The following is a 15,744-nucleotide window of genomic DNA, read 5'->3' on the forward strand; positions in this document are numbered from 1 at the left end:
AATTTAAAAATATGTATGTCAAGAGAATAATTCAAATATAATAAGAACTTATTGTCTGCATATTTTTCTTTGCTGTTGCATAGTGAATATTGATCTGCTGATCAACATGCCATGAGAGAGGCTTGTGTCACAAACCTGAAGTGCCATGGTACAAATAGAATGTATGATTTCATGCATCTTTTGCTCCCATTTCCATGCAGGTAAAGATGTGTTTGAGGCATTCTATAAGAAGGACTTGGCAAAAAGACTGCTGGTTGGAAAAAGTGCATCAGTAGATGCTGAAAAGTCCATGTTGTCAAAGCTTAAACACGGTAGGCATCTTTAGAGGCGTTTTAATTTTTTAACACTTTTTTTGTAAATTTGAACACATATGGTCTCATACTTTAAAAAGTAACAAGCCAGATCTTAAGTAATAGCTGAGCATATCACAACTTTCATTGTGCTCAGCGAGAGCTATTGGGCTGACCTCTCAGATATTTGACTGGTTCATTTAATATACCTGTGTAGGAGCAGAATATATATTTACGTGTGGGTGCAGTAGACCCTGGAAAATCTGGCTCAGCTATCTCCGGTTAAACCTTTTGTTTGTTCTGTGCTTGTTTGTAATTGTGGGATCTTTGCTTTAATTTGTGTGACAGAATGTGGGGCTGCTTTTACCAGCAAACTGGAGGGCATGTTCAAGGACATGGAACTGTCAAAAGATGTCATGGTTCAGTTTAAGCAGGTACATTCAGATTGTGTTTGCGTGCTAAATTTTCAACAATGATGGGGAAGCACTAAATAGTGTTATACTTTGGGTTAAGCTAAAGTAAAACGACACAGCTTTTGAGCAGTCCCTAATCATAGTAACAGTCTCTTTATAGATCCATTTATAAAGCATAATTTATTCAATATCTACTCAGATAAAATCTTTTTTATTTGATTCTTTTTAAAGTGAAATAAAGTCTAAATATCACATAGTAATTTAGTTGGTTGACATCCTTTAAAGTCCCTATTCCTTCATTCTGGAAACTATTGCTGCTCTAATTCTTTGCGAATAAGCCAGAAAAACTCCCTGAATGTTGCTACAATGCATAGAAATAATTTATATCTCAGCCCATGAACTTCCAAACTGTTAGTGACTGAGGAAATATTGTGTATGCTTGCCCTGTTGTTATGCTTCTGCTGAGTACCTTTTCTGGGGCCTTACTGAAGACAGAGTTCTGGGCTAGAGGTCTGACCCAGAACAGCTACTCCACTAATAAAATACTGTAGTTTGTTTTCTTTTTTCTATCCCAGAGTTTGCAGCCTGATTAGACTGTTGCTATGCTGAAGTTACAAGAAAACGTGTTGTCTCATAGACATGTTGAAGTGCTAGGGAATCACTCTGATCTTAAAATTGTTGCCCTGGCTTCTGATCAAAAGCTTTTGGTTTGCTTTTTTTTTTTTTTTTTTGCATGTGGTTAAAGTTTTTGACCTTGATACCTCATACAGACAGTTGTCTAGGGAACTTCAATGTCTGTTGTTATTTTCTTTTTACTTGCAGTCACTTGCTGTGTTTGAAATAGGTTGTTGGTGGGGCATTAACTAGACGTGAAATTCAAAATCTTGGTAGAGCATGTGTAATTAAGGATGTGACATGTAGGAATTCATCATTACCCTTTTAATTTAAAATTTCTAATTCAAATTAAGTATGCATATTTTTCTAATTTAGCATGCAAACAGTAGACTTCGATGTTTTTTGTCTCTTGTATCTTAGTATATGCAGAACCAAAGCGACCCAGGAAATATAGACCTGACAGTAAATATATTAACTATGGGATATTGGCCAACTTATACACCTATGGAAGTCCACTTAAATTCAGAGGTTAGTGTTTGAATTCTCCTTCTAAATGCAGATTATGTAATGGTATCATGATCACTATCATAGGGTGAACTTTGTTTAATGTTTTTCTGTGAGATTTTAAGTTTTAATTTTTTTTTCTCATTTTAAAGATTTCAAAATTGGAAAAAAATAATGTGGGTAAAATCCACTTTATGTGATTGTTTCACTTTTTTTCACTTTTTAAATAATACTAATCTTAAATTAGTATTAAAATAAAATCAGTGTCCTATTTAACGTTGCATTCAAGCACTTAAAAGTTTAAAACGGTTAACCATAATCAGTTTTTAACTGCATTGATTATGCATGTTGATCCAGCCAGTAGTTATGTTACTGCATGCTCTCATTTTCCATAAGATCCTTCCTCTGTTCTCTGCGAAGTCTCTCGTAAAACTAGCCCCTGCATTTAAATGGTCTGAAAAAAAGATTGCTTCCAAGTGTACAGGTTTTGCAAAGCTCATACCTGTAGTTATTTAAGTTGAAATACGTATTTGGAGTCCTGTTTCCTGCGATACCTTGCTTGATCTGAAGAGCAGCAAACACCTACGAGGCCAAAGGTGGTGGTGGAGATCCCGTTCAGTTCAGGAACAGTGGAAGCATTTGTGCATTTGCTCTTGTGCCACATTTTCCTCAACAGCAGACTACTGTGGAAGGATCCAATCTGAGCAACAAGTCGTGAAAATGGAGGAGTAGAAACCAATTACTTGGAATTCAAGCATTGAAATCAGACTTGACACTTTATATGGCAAATAAAAGGAAGAGCTTGAGAGCAGGTGGCAGTAGTCAGTGTATAGCTTGTATATAGTGTATAGCTGTATGCTTGCTGTCCTGTGACTTCCTGATCAGATGAAATGTCCAGGACAAAATCAGTATTTTAGAGGTTTTAAACCCATTATGGATGCTTCATTTCATATTTATTAAAATAATAATAATAATCAGGGAAGTTGAAAGCTATACTTGAATTGAGAATTTCTTTTGTACACAGTAGTAGCAATGTACTTAAAAGCAAATTTTAGCTCTTTAAAATGAAGTGATTGCTTTTTTCCTCACAAAAACATTTACTATGAAATATTGTTGAGAAAAAAACAGTGAAATTAAATGTGAAATCATCCAGCATCACTGTACTGGTAAAACACTAATAAACTTTGTTCTCTTTGCTTTGCAGATGATAAAGCTTCAAGAGGTGTTCAAAACCTTTTATCTAGGAAAACACAGTGGTCGAAAGCTTCAGTGGCAGACCACTTTAGGGCATGCTGTCCTGAAGGCAGAATTTAAGGAAGTAAGTTCGCATGTTTAATGTTTAGCCTGTTGGAGTAAAATTTAAGTCAACTATTTGGAATCTAGTCATGTTCAGTATTTTCTTTATCAAGGTAATAGCATGTTTGGCAGAGGAACAATCACAGTTCAATATTATTTTGCACAAAAATAATACTTTTTATAATTAAACTGAAATTCAACCGATCTAAAGACAAAAGTGTGATACCTTGCAGTAACATTTATATTCATTTGATAGGAATTATTGTTTATTCAAATAAAGAGTTGTAATAAAGCAGGAAATTAAAGAGAGAAATAGTACAGCATCTTATTTTTAATATGGGATTGTTTTGATCTTAGAAATACTGATGACATTTATAGAATGCTTAATTGTTGCAAAAAGAGACTGAAGGGCGTTGGTGATGTGATGACTGGTTAAAATTTAAATGCTTGTTGAATTATTTAAGTCTTAAATAACCACATTGTTTCTTAATGTGGTTTTGTTTTGTCTCATGGAAGATCTTGTGTTGCTAATAATGCAGCTTAATTGAAGCAGAGCAAGACAAAAAAGGCAAACCCACAACCTTGAATTCTTTCACCAGCTCACTGTAAATATGAAACTTACAGATTTCGTCATTATGTAACAGTAAGACAGATGTGTTGTTGATTGACAACAGTGTGTACATCTGTCTGAAGAATTTATTTCCTTTTCATTGCCTGCTCGTACAAACATTTGGCTACTGATAATACAGGGTGAAGTATAAAAAATAGATTTGCTATTGGTGGTAGCAAAGCCAGAATTTGTAATGCAATGAAGTAAATGATGTGACCTAATTGTTAGCTCATTCTAATGAGCTTGTGAGGTTTGTTAGATTACTGTTAGATTAGTAAAAAAAAAAAAAAAAAAAAACTTTTTAAATATCCTGTTTCTTTAATGCTACCTTTGAGCAAGTTCTTCTGCGTGATAGACATACAAAAATGCCCCTCTCTTCTAGAAATAAATAAAAAAGAATGTATTGCTTCTGTAGCTTATCAGATTTAAGGGATGTGAGAGAAAATGGTCTGAATATTACTGCTAATTATTTTATATTTCTTTTTTAGGGAAAGAAAGAATTTCAAGTATCACTCTTTCAGACATTAGTGCTGCTTATGTTCAATGAAGGAGATGAATTCAGTTTTGAAGAGATTAAAATGGCCACTGGTATAGGTAAGAAAAATACTTTGTGATTCTTAGATTTATTCACTGAGTGATTGCTGATTACGAATCTGTAGGTAAAGGGCCTAATTTTAAGAAATTTGTCTTAATCAGTAGGACAAACTTTGTAAGCCAACAGTATATCGACACCAAAAAAAGATGAGTAAAATACACTGCTCATACTTCCTGGTTTAGATAAAATGTTTCATAAAGTAGATGGTAAGAGGTGTGTAGCATATGGTACTACTAACAACCTGTCAGTTTCACAAAATACATTTTTGCAATTCTTACAATTCACGTTGTGATAAAGACTAGCTGTATGTACAGATTATTTTTGTTTAATCACACTTTCAAATATTATATCTTGACAATGATTGAAGAATGTTGTCATATTAGGGTGATTGCTAGGTTAAAGGTTAGACTAGATGGTCTTAGAGGTCTTTTTCCAACCTAAATACTTCTATAATTCTGTGAGTTTTTCAATTGAACGGTTCTGAGAGCTTGTCCTTCTCTTTTCCGTTACTGTTGCTGGAGTTCCCTTTTTACAATACATCTGATTTGTTAAAAAGAGCAGTGTCCAGTAGCGAGTGTACATTATAGCTGTTCCTCTCTGCAGGTTGAACCTGAAGATAGAAAGAACAGGCAAAAAGAGAAAAGTTTCTTTTTAACCACTAGTGGGATCTATCCTCTCAGGGTTTTTTGTTTGGTGTTTTTTTGTTTTTGTTCTCTAATTTTTTACTCTTTATTGAAATAGTTACAGCCGTTGGCATTAAAAAGCATAACCCTTTCATCTCTTTATTCTTGGGAACTCTCTGCGTCAACCAGCAGGTCATACCCAGTAGCTTTCTGCATGCTGAACCTTGAGATCAACCCAATAAAACAATTGCTGAAAAAGTCCCTGAACACACCCAAGTACTAAAATACTGTAAATCCATTTTATAAAATATTGTAAAAATGGGGTATCAAGAATCCCTATTGCCTGGCAGGTTGTTTCAGAAGGCAGCACAGCACGGCCTAGATACTCCAGCCTCTCAGCCTTGAATCTTCAGATTGCTGAGTCACCTGTGCCATTAATGGTAAGGGAGCTGGAGAAAGCATGCCATCATGAGTGATAAGCATCAGGATGGTCCAGAGACTCATTAGGTCAGAGTACAAGGCCTACGGAACAAACAGAAATTCATACAAGCCTGATCCAGATCCTGCGTTCTCACCTTGTATTACTTTACCTCAGTGCTTGCATTCTGGCTGCCTTACAGCAACAGATAAAATCTGCTGCGTGGAAATCCATGATGTCCCAGCACAATAGGAAGGATTTCAATAGACTCTTTTTAAGGCAGCTGGCTAGAATTGATGGATAGTTGGGAGCTGCCTTTGTTATGTCATCTCTGTTTCTCTCTCTTATGAGGAAATGGTGTAGGAAACCCTGAATGAGGACAGTTCATGGCTCACAGGGGCCTTGAGACCAGGATACCTGAAGTAAAATAACTCTTCCAAATTCTACCCACACAAGGCATTCAGAGCTTCTCTAGAGAGGTCCCGTTCCCATTTAGCAGTCTCCCTTCTAAATGAGAGGAGTCTTGAAATGGTTTCAGAAGCAGGTCTCACTGCCTTCTTCCTGCCTCCTGCTGCTTTGAGGGGAGCTCAGCATTTGCTGAGCAGTACTCTGATTGATTTTTGCCCAGCAGTGATAACCTGTGAAACTTGACCACAGCATGTTGTAAAAGCTGGAAGTTTTGAGAATTCAAGGACGAGCAATGCATGGAAAGGTACCTCAGTGCATGGAAGCTGCCTCTGCCTTAGGAATTCCATGAGCCCTAAATAATTGGAGGCTCAGGGAGCAGTAGGATGAGGAGAGGAGCAGCAGCAGGGAAGCACAGAGCATTCCTGTGTTAGCTTCTCTCTGACACTGCCCTGTGCACACCTGCTGGTGGCACTGTCAGAGGCCAGACACTGGTCTGGATGGACCTTCTGATCCAGGACAACTGTTCATATGTTGTAAAGCAAGCGCTGACAGGGATGCTGAACCTCCCCACTGAAGAATTGTGTCTAACCACTTCCTTTGCTTCGGTGTTTACATGTGCTAACTCTTTCTAGGGGGTGTTGGGAGCCTTGTGCAGTTGTTATTTGATTGATGTGTGTTTATGATGAGACCTGTTACAAGGTGTTAACCAGTCTTTGCACATTGGTGGTTACAGCAGAAGAGTCCAGGGAGCTGCACCCAATGCACAGGACAGAATAAAGCACTCTGAGTTAAGTGTCAGTAAAGGGCTCAGGACAGATCGGTAAATCTGATGGTAAATTAGACCACTACCACTTGATAGTATTCACCCAGAGGCTCATGGCTAAGTGTATATTAGGGAAGAGCATGATTTGTGACACATAATTTCCCTTTCAGCTTCTTAGAGGGAGTCAGCAAGCATATGCACGGTAATTGTACACTTGGGTTTCAGAATGCTTTTCGGTAAGAGCTCATTACAAGCTCTTAAATAAGTTTTCATGGCTTGAGAAGGGAATTCTTGTCACGGGTGAATGATTGATTAGAAGACAAAACAAGTAGAAATGAATGGGTCACTTTCACAGTGAAAGGAAGCTCCTAATTGGGATCCCTGTGTTATTATTCAACGTAGTCATTAATGGTCTGAAGAAGAGGAGTACCGATGTGACAGATTTGACCTCCCTAAAGAATCAGCATCAAATCTGAAACTTTTACACATTACAAAAGGATCTCCAACTTGAACAATTAGGAGATCAGATGACAACCAGCGTTGCTGAATACAAACACACCTGTGTAGGGAGGAAATAACCAACTACACATGCAGAGATTAGCAGTCATATTTAACAGAGCCAGACATTTTGATCTACTCCATATAACCTATATTGCAGCTGGTCTCAACCAAAACAGGGTTAGCTGTTTGAGATTAATGGCAGACCTTAAAGCTGTCATCCTCGAACTTCAGATCAACTCAGATTGTCAGCCCACAATTTCTTGCATGTACATCGATTTTTAATTGAGAACATCATAAATGTAATGACAAACTATATTCTGCTTATTTAGTATCTTCTCATGGACCTCTTAGAATAAAGCCTCATGAATCACATGCTGGAATGAGGTGTAAATCATTTGGGATTTTCCAGCATTATAAAAATCAGTTTGGCAGCATTGGTACTCTTTCTTCTCCTATTGGAACTCCTGAGAAAGCTGCTTCATGTTGGTTCCTCCTGTCTATCAGTCACGTCTTCCTGTCTCCTTTACAGACTTCAGCAGAAGATAGGGCCACTCAGATAAATATTTGGTTTACTTAGAGTCCTACTGAAGTTAACATAAAGAAATTAAAAGTTTGTATGGCAGATACCAGTACTTGCCTATTGTATCTTTAAATTCCGTTCCCATCTAACATGAAATGCTTACACATTTCTGGGTGAGAAAGTCATATATTTTTCCTCATGCTAAGTAGAAAAGTGGCTTATGGACTATTACAACATCCTCACCCCCACCCCCAAAATCATGAAGATTTTTTCTCCTTTGTCCTCATCTGTATCAATTGGTCACACTTGGAACTGTAAGGTTTTTTTAACAGCATCCTTACACAGGAGTTTGGGCCTGGGCATCAGTCTGTATTTACTAAAGGTGAAACACCTAAAAAGTTTGAAACAGCATGAAGTTTAGAGTTTGGTTTAGAGTTTGGGCTTTTTTTAGTAGTAATAGAACAGCTGGAGGTTTTTGTTTTGTTTTAAAAGAACTGGTCATCCTGTGTGAATGGGAAAGTTACAGTATTTTAGAAATAATAACTGTTAATCTTTTAGTCAGCTATTCTGTGCATTTCAGCACTCGATTGCAAAATCTTCAATTCTTAAACTTTTCAGATCTGACACATTCGGTGATAAGTATATATTGTCAATAAAAGTATTCTGGGAGACTCCAGAGGTTGTTGTAGTGCAAAATCTTGAGATGAGACTTCAAAACATTCTAGTAATTATATTTTAGACTTTGTTTTATCTACTTGTCCAAATGCTTTTAGCTTTAAATCTTAATGGATAAAACTTTCCTCACCCCCTTGTTTCCACTACTTTCTTGTGGGGAAGTTTGCAACTATAATAGCTGTCAGCTGTACCTTCTTGCAAAACATCTTCCTATCAACTTCTTTCCTCTTTCATTTGTTTGTTTATTATTTGTGTTTATAATTTCTGGTGCGTGTTTAGAAAGAGTGTTGAAATCACAAAATGGCTGGCTTGAGTTTCCTGTCATCAGCGGATTTTTCTTTTGATTGCCAAACAAAACTACAACAATAAAACCAGGCTCACATTGCTGTGAATTTTTTTCTGATACTACTGTTGGATAGAAACTTTGCTGAGATGAGTCTGAGTCTGTATTGTTGACTTGTAGAGTTCTGTGCACACTCTCAGCATCTGCCTGTGAGATATGTGTGAGGCCAAGCTTGAAGGCTGTAAGTTGTTGCATAATTAGAACTTAGCTTGGAAGAAGATAACAAAAAAAACCAGTAACTTTTTAAATTGTATGGCTAGATTAATTGCATAAAACTTTTCATATTAACATTTTGTTCTGTTTTCTCTTGTACTTTGAACTTCTTCACAGAGGACAGTGAATTAAGAAGAACCTTGCAGTCTTTAGCTTGTGGGAAAGCGCGAGTATTGATTAAAAATCCAAAGGGCAAGGATGTAGAAGATGGAGACAAATTCATCTTTAATGGTGATTTCAAGCATAAGTTGTTTAGAATAAAGATCAATCAAATCCAGATGAAAGAAACAGTATGTATTTATTTTTGCATTCATTCTGGTTGACTGTTTACCCATGTCCCACACGGAGAGACAGAATCTCTGCATTTTTGGTAGTCAGGCTGGCTGACTGGAGGCAATAAAGATCCTAAATCTCACTGAAATCAAACCAATTCAGGTTCCTTCTTCCTGTGTCTGCACATCTAAATGCTGTTATGTTAAATTGATAGGAGCTTGTAGATGTTTCAGTCCGTGTTAAAAGCTTTCATGGTATGACTGGAATGCTGGTACTATACTGAACTTGTTAATCAAATGTCACCTTCCTTTATTAGGAGGTGTTATTAAAAGGGCAGGGTTGTCCCTTCTTTTGTAGTGGATATATTTGTTTTACTTGAATCCCAATTCTTGCCACCAGCTGACGTGTTTTAATTAGCATTGAGTTGTTTCCTTTTGGTCTTTGCGTGTTAAAATAAAATTGCAAAAAGTCCAATCAGTTGAGCATTTTTAATGCTGAAGACCTGATGTATTTGGAGTGTCAAATTCTTCTGTGTTCTACAAATCTGAAGTGAGTTCTTATGAATTAGTTCAATTTATCAAATAGATTTAAAATAAGGCATGACTTTTTCTTTACATTATCCTTAATGTTATATCTGGCTTGCTTTAGCAGTACTCTTCAGAATCACTTAGTTATGAGCATGCAGCGAGGTCTGCATCTGTCTCACAGTTGGACAAGAATGAGTTTCCTTTCAGTGGAAAGGTTAACTGCAGAAATCTAATGGATAAAATAATAGCAATGAAAGGTAATTACTCGTGCTGTTGTATTGTTCTGTAGGTCGAGGAACAGGTTAGCACAACTGAAAGAGTATTCCAAGACAGACAATACCAGATTGATGCTGCTATTGTACGAATAATGAAGATGAGAAAGACTCTCGGTCATAATCTTCTTGTTTCTGAATTGTATAATCAACTGAAATTTCCAGTGAAGGTAAGTGATTTTGTTTTTCAAACCATCCTAGGATTATCTAAAAATATGTCATATACTTTCCCATTCAGATTGTCTGTAAGAGTAAGAAATGTGCAGTATGCCTGAATCAAATTCAAAGGTTCAAGTACTAAAATGAGCATGTGAACAGAAAGCTAAAGGATCAGCAGGAAATTCTGTTTAGCTATTCACTGTAGTTCCTATTCCTATGTGGTCTTTAGCTGTCCTGTCTTTTGGTTTTGGTTGTGTGTGTGTGTTTGTTTTTTAAATAAAATATATTTACCTTTGTATCATGAACTGTTTTACTAATCCCATCTTTTCTTGCAGCCTGGAGACTTGAAAAAGAGGATCGAGTCTCTCATTGACAGGGACTATATGGAGAGAGACAAAGACAACCCCAATCAGTACCACTATGTTGCATAATGAAGAGGAAATACTTTTATTTTAAAAAAAAATACAAATTAAAAAAAAAATCCAAATATATCTTCAGGACACCGAATACCTATGCTGTTCCAGACTTTATTTTTTAGCAGATTTCAGGTTGATGTATATTATTCAACCAGCTGCATGCACTGCTGTGGACAAGAAGCAAAATGATATGGTAACTGATCATCCTTGTCAAGACTCCTTACTAATTTTAAATGTCGCATTTTTATTTCCTTTAGTTGTTTGTTTGTTCTTTTGGGTTCTTCTCAGTTTATTTTTACAGATTTGCTTACAATTGTCATCGAAGTTGGTTGGAAAGGTAAAATCACCTGTGTAAGAAATGCTTCTGTGATGGATGCAAGTCTGTTTTTTTCATTTCTGTGTTCCTGACTGCATCCGTAAAGACCCTATATGCTGCATTCTTTAGCTACAGTGACAACTTGGGTAACTTTTTAAAAACCCTTAATTGATGAACATTTATGTACAAACAGTGTTGTTGAAATACACTGAATTTTTGAAATTCTGCACCGTGAAAACTCTCAACCTTGTGTTCATTTAGTTTTCTTTCAAATGAGTATGAACTTCAGTCTGGTTTGGATAAATCAGGTTTTGAAGTGAGATCCTTTATGTGCCAAGAGGACAACTGCGTTCGTGTGTGTAGTGAATTGTTGGGTTATTTAGCGAAAATATGGATTGTTATTTTATTACTACTTCTGCTGGGTTGGGTGGCAAGGATTAGATTTGAGTCAGAGGCCCTACCTCATTTTAGGGCAACTGGTTTTTATCACTGTTGATGTACTTGCCGTAACATTTAGTTTTGCCTTTAAAATCACAGGGAAACTACTGTACAGCGTGCTCCACTTTAAGAATCGAGAACTTTTTTAAAAAAAACAGACTTTTATGGTCTTGATGTTGTGAAAGCATAGTTTTTTGTCTTGAAAGACTAAGGATTTTGTGAGTACTTTGTTACATATTGTATATATGTAAGTTGATTTGAACTAAAGGAGGAAAGACACTGTAGATCTGTTAGATAATTGTAACTATAAAGAAGATACCTTTTGTGGTAATACTTACAAGATGCTGTTTATTTTCGGGATTTGCATACTGGTGTGTTTCACTCTGAAAAAGAGCTACCAAAGGAGTTTTGATCGTGGCGAAAATGAGAAATTATAACAGCAATATTTTCTGAGAGATACCTTGCTAAGTTTATGTAACATGGATTTTGTGCATCAGTTGAAATGCCACCATGTCTTCTTAAAGTAAACATTGCAAAGAGTTGACATCTCGCAGATTTACATGAAGTCCTTGTTCTGTCACCTGGTGTCATTAATTGTATTGCATTCTTCTGAATTATTTTTGTTCCCTTTGTGTTTAGAAACTAAAAACATCTAGTTTATTGTATTTAAAGCATATTTAATGTTGTAATTTAATGTACTTATTTTAATATTTGAATCCAGTTAATTCAAATAAAATCTTTGATGCATATTAAATTCCTTAGCCTTGGTGAGAATGTGGCCCTTAATTTACGCATTACGTTCTTTAGCGTTAATTATGACTTGCCTTGTAAGTGATCTTCCAGGCATGCGAAAGCCAGTCAGCTCCATCTTTCAGGGCTTTTAAAACAAAAAGGAAGGTGCTCTTCACAGAAATGTGCTGGGCAGAGGCTTTGTCCGCATGGAAACTTGGCCATGGTAAACAGTAACTGATACCAAGCAACGAACGTGTGCTGCACTTCCTGGTCCAATAGTTTTAAACAATATGTTAAGAGCAGCAGTGCTATTCTGAAGATGATGGACTGATTCTGCCTTGCGAAGTGATGTTAATTGATTAAAAGTGCTGAGATCTGCAATTCTTCCTAATTGCCATTGCCTAGAACTCCTTGGCCAAATTACTCTGGTATAGCAATTAAAAATGGGTTGTTCCAGGAGCAGCAGAAATAATGATGGCTGTCTTTCCGTGATATATGCTGGTTGGCCCTGGCTGGAGGCTCCCCATAAATAACCTCAAGAAGAAGTATTGCAGGATACTGCTGACAGCAAACCATCAGCATTGGTTTTACTCTCCATGATCCATTTGCCAATCTCCCCCACGCTCCCTCACCTCCCCCCCAAAAAATGGTCTGAAAGTGGCTTCAGCAATTCAAAAGCTATGGGAGGGACTGAGACGCTGTGTGCTCATGGCTCTTGTTCTCAGGCCCTCGTTTTCTGTTCAGCTGCCTCAAATTTCTCCTGGAATCTTGTGCGTGCTGAACAAATAGAAAAGCAGTTGGCTCATTAGTCAGCATGGTAATCGCTGTTTCATGGTGAAATAGCTGCTTTTGGTTGGTTTTTGATTGCTGGTGATAGAATTTGGCTGAGCACCCTGTCTCCACCAGCTTTTAGTTGATAGTGGCTGTTGGGTTTGTTATGTCCCACGGGTGTATTTGTGCCCACAGGGATGACGTTGCTCAAAATTTCTTCCTGGAAGATCACCTAGTGATGAAGCCATGCTGCAGCAAGGTAACAGATTTCCCTTGCAGTGCATCTACGCTCAGTAGGAAATGCCTTGAAAGCCTGAATCTTGGTGATTCAGCATCCTTGGATTAAATTCAGTAGTGATTCCCTTGTATGGAATGACAACAAAATCAGGAGTCTGGGATGCAAGTGAGGGGTATCTGAGTCTTAACCAAAACCTTCTAGTTTGAGTTTAACTTCAACCTTTAGTTTAATTTATCTAGACATATCTTATATCTATTTAAAGAACAATTTTCCATCCCAAGGTTTTCTGAGGGAAAATGAGTACAAGAATGCTGGTTGATGGCTGACAGTTGTAGGTTCTTCCTGAGTCTGGCAATTAAAGCTTTCCTTACCAGGCACTAACTGCCTTCCTCCTGCCCATTCCTTGTGTTGGGTTGTCTCCATTCTGTATTTTAGTTCCCCCCCTAATACTTTGTCTGGATCTGGGTTCATTATCTAACTTCTTTGGTTTGCTCCAGCTTTCTTTCTGCCTTTGGTGTTAACTCCATTGAAGCTCCATTCTGAGCTGAAGATTTTGGTGTTCCTTCCCCTGAAATACAAAATGCAGAGGAGCACAAGGCCACACACACACACCTGGATCTGGAAATCCAGCCTGGCGGTGAATCCCTTTGTGCTGTGTGTCTCTGGAAATAAATCATAAACCTTCCAGCAATTTCAGTGTATCATCTTGTTACACACGTAGATCTACTTGTACATGTTTGATCCTTGATTGGTGCTAGGGAGAGTGGACTCTGTACTACGAACTTGGTTATCTATTCCTAGGTGAATCTCTTTGGAAGGAAAATAACCCTGTGCAGTCTGATAATAGGCAGCAAAAAGCTACAGGGAAAAAAAAGGAGTCGTGTTTCATGGAAATCCTTTCCTGGTGAAAATTCTCAGCCTGTACTCTGCCTTCCCTGCTCATATTCCGCCTGAACTGTGCACGCCAGGCTGTACTCACCCGTCTCTCAGATCCTGTCAGCATTTCCCCGTGCTCTTTGCTGTAGGCAGCCACCCTGCATCCGTGGCTCGCCAGAAACACACCGTGCTGGATGCAGAACTGCTTGCACGCTGGTCAGCAGCTCACACAACGCGTGACCGCTGTTCCCTCGGTGACAGCACTGAGATCTCTGGGCTCTGTCTGTATACCGGCTTTTAGACAAGCCCTAATTTTATGTTTGCTTGTACCTTACCCTGCTACCAAGCTTGCCTGATGCTGGCCAACAAGTAATTGAGCAGCGAGGCTGATGGCAATATTTGCGTAAGATGTGTTTCATCAGGGAAATTCTCAATTCATCAATGCCTACCCCATTTTTTTCAGCAGAGAGGAAGGCCACTGAATAGCGAGCTTAAGCGTGCCATCGGGCCTCCCTCTTTGTTGTGTTCTGGCAGGCTCTGAGTAGCCCACAGGCTTTCCTCCACTCCCAGCGCAGGTTCCAAAAGCAGCGATCAAAAAACCGGAACAAGCCGTGTCCCACCTCCACTCCTCTGCAAATGACTCATTCAAAGCACTTGACCAGAGCTGTTCCTTAACGTCCTTTTTAAAGGCTAACTTCTGCTTTTGGCAACGCATGGTGGGGATAAAGGTTACTCCAAGAGCTGCAGGAAAAAGCAAGTGAAAAATGAAGTGTTTCTGCCTTTAAAAAGGCATGGAGAAAAATGCGTTATAAAGAAAGGTCTGTTTATAGTAGCATCGTTGGAAGAGAAAGGCAGATCTCCAAGGCACACTTAAGAGCTGATAACCCTCTCTAGGATGTTTTGTGGAAATAGGAAGTGTAAGTGAAACGAGACAAACATCGGGGAAAAGTCATCTGGTTTAGAACAACCGCACCTGACTTCAGCAGCTGGTCGTGGCTACGTTGCATTTCCAATCGGTCCTACATAAAAATGCACAGAGGCAGCTTGGGAGTGGAAAGGGCTCCGTCTCTGACCTGACTAACCTGGAGTAGGTTGTAATGAGGAGAAAGCAGCAGCCCACAGCTATTGGCACTTTCTGATAGAAATAGTAAAATAAATACTTCTAAGGTTTCAGTTGGAGAAACTGTACCCTTAACAGCTTAGATAAGAGAGAGCATTGGATTGCATTGAATTACAAAGTGATCATATGGCTGGGCTCTGTGTTGCTGTACTACACTGACTTCTGACAATGTCAATAGAAAAAACACCACTTTTTTTTTTTTTTTTTTTTTCCCAAAAAATAAGGTGTGGGATTTCTTAAAATTCCTGTTTATAAAGCTATCAGGCAATGTCAGAAGCTATGTGAAAACACAAATAATTTTACATGTATGACAAGTCATACAGGGACAACTCATTAGTGGTCCCTGTTTTGGGCTGGAACAGATACACAGGTTGTCTGTCTACACGGGCAGACAGAGATGCATCACTTCAGAGATAACAAATTATTAATTTCCATTGAGTTTATACAGCTGTGACTGGATTTATTCTACATGAGATGTTGTACCCACATTAGATTGCATTTAAACTCAGTGGCAAGAAGCGTTCTGGAGGCCATACAAAGCTTAGGTGCGTTTTGTCGCAGGCCAAAGCTGTTTCTCACCCAGCTCTACCACTTTCCCTGGGCTGCCCAGGCCCATCTCCAGGCGGCTTTGGAAGGCCTCCAAGGAGGAGACCCCACAGCCTCTCTGGGCAGCCTGTGCCAGGGCTCCTCACCCGCACAGCACAGAGCTCCTGGGGCTCAGGGGGAGCCTCCTGGGGGCGGCCGTTGCGGCCGTTACGCCCGTTGCAGCCCCACCCCCCTCTCGCGAGAGCGCTCACGTGACGCCCCCGGTCATGTGAC

The 15,744-nt window shown here is 38.5% G+C and overlaps 1 protein-coding gene across 1 annotated transcript in view; it reads left to right on the top strand.

Moving 5' to 3' along the window:
- The window catches only part of CUL4A (cullin 4A), a 36,419-nt gene extending 24,470 nt beyond the window's left edge, over positions 1-11,949 (top strand). Inside the window, exons 13-20 of the mRNA XM_084306528.1 lie at positions 201-311; positions 639-724; positions 1,739-1,846; positions 3,027-3,140; positions 4,217-4,322; positions 8,905-9,077; positions 9,877-10,029; positions 10,354-11,949. Of these exons, the coding sequence (XP_084162654.1) occupies positions 201-311; positions 639-724; positions 1,739-1,846; positions 3,027-3,140; positions 4,217-4,322; positions 8,905-9,077; positions 9,877-10,029; positions 10,354-10,449 (947 nt within the window). The 3' untranslated portion in view covers positions 10,450-11,949. The remainder of the gene's footprint in view (positions 1-200; positions 312-638; positions 725-1,738; positions 1,847-3,026; positions 3,141-4,216; positions 4,323-8,904; positions 9,078-9,876; positions 10,030-10,353) is intronic.
- Positions 11,950-15,744: the final 3,795 nt, after the last annotated feature.

Source organism: Netta rufina (assembly GCF_964035555.1).
Source record: "Netta rufina genome assembly, chromosome: 1".
Taxonomy (NCBI): domain Eukaryota; kingdom Metazoa; phylum Chordata; class Aves; order Anseriformes; family Anatidae; genus Netta; species Netta rufina.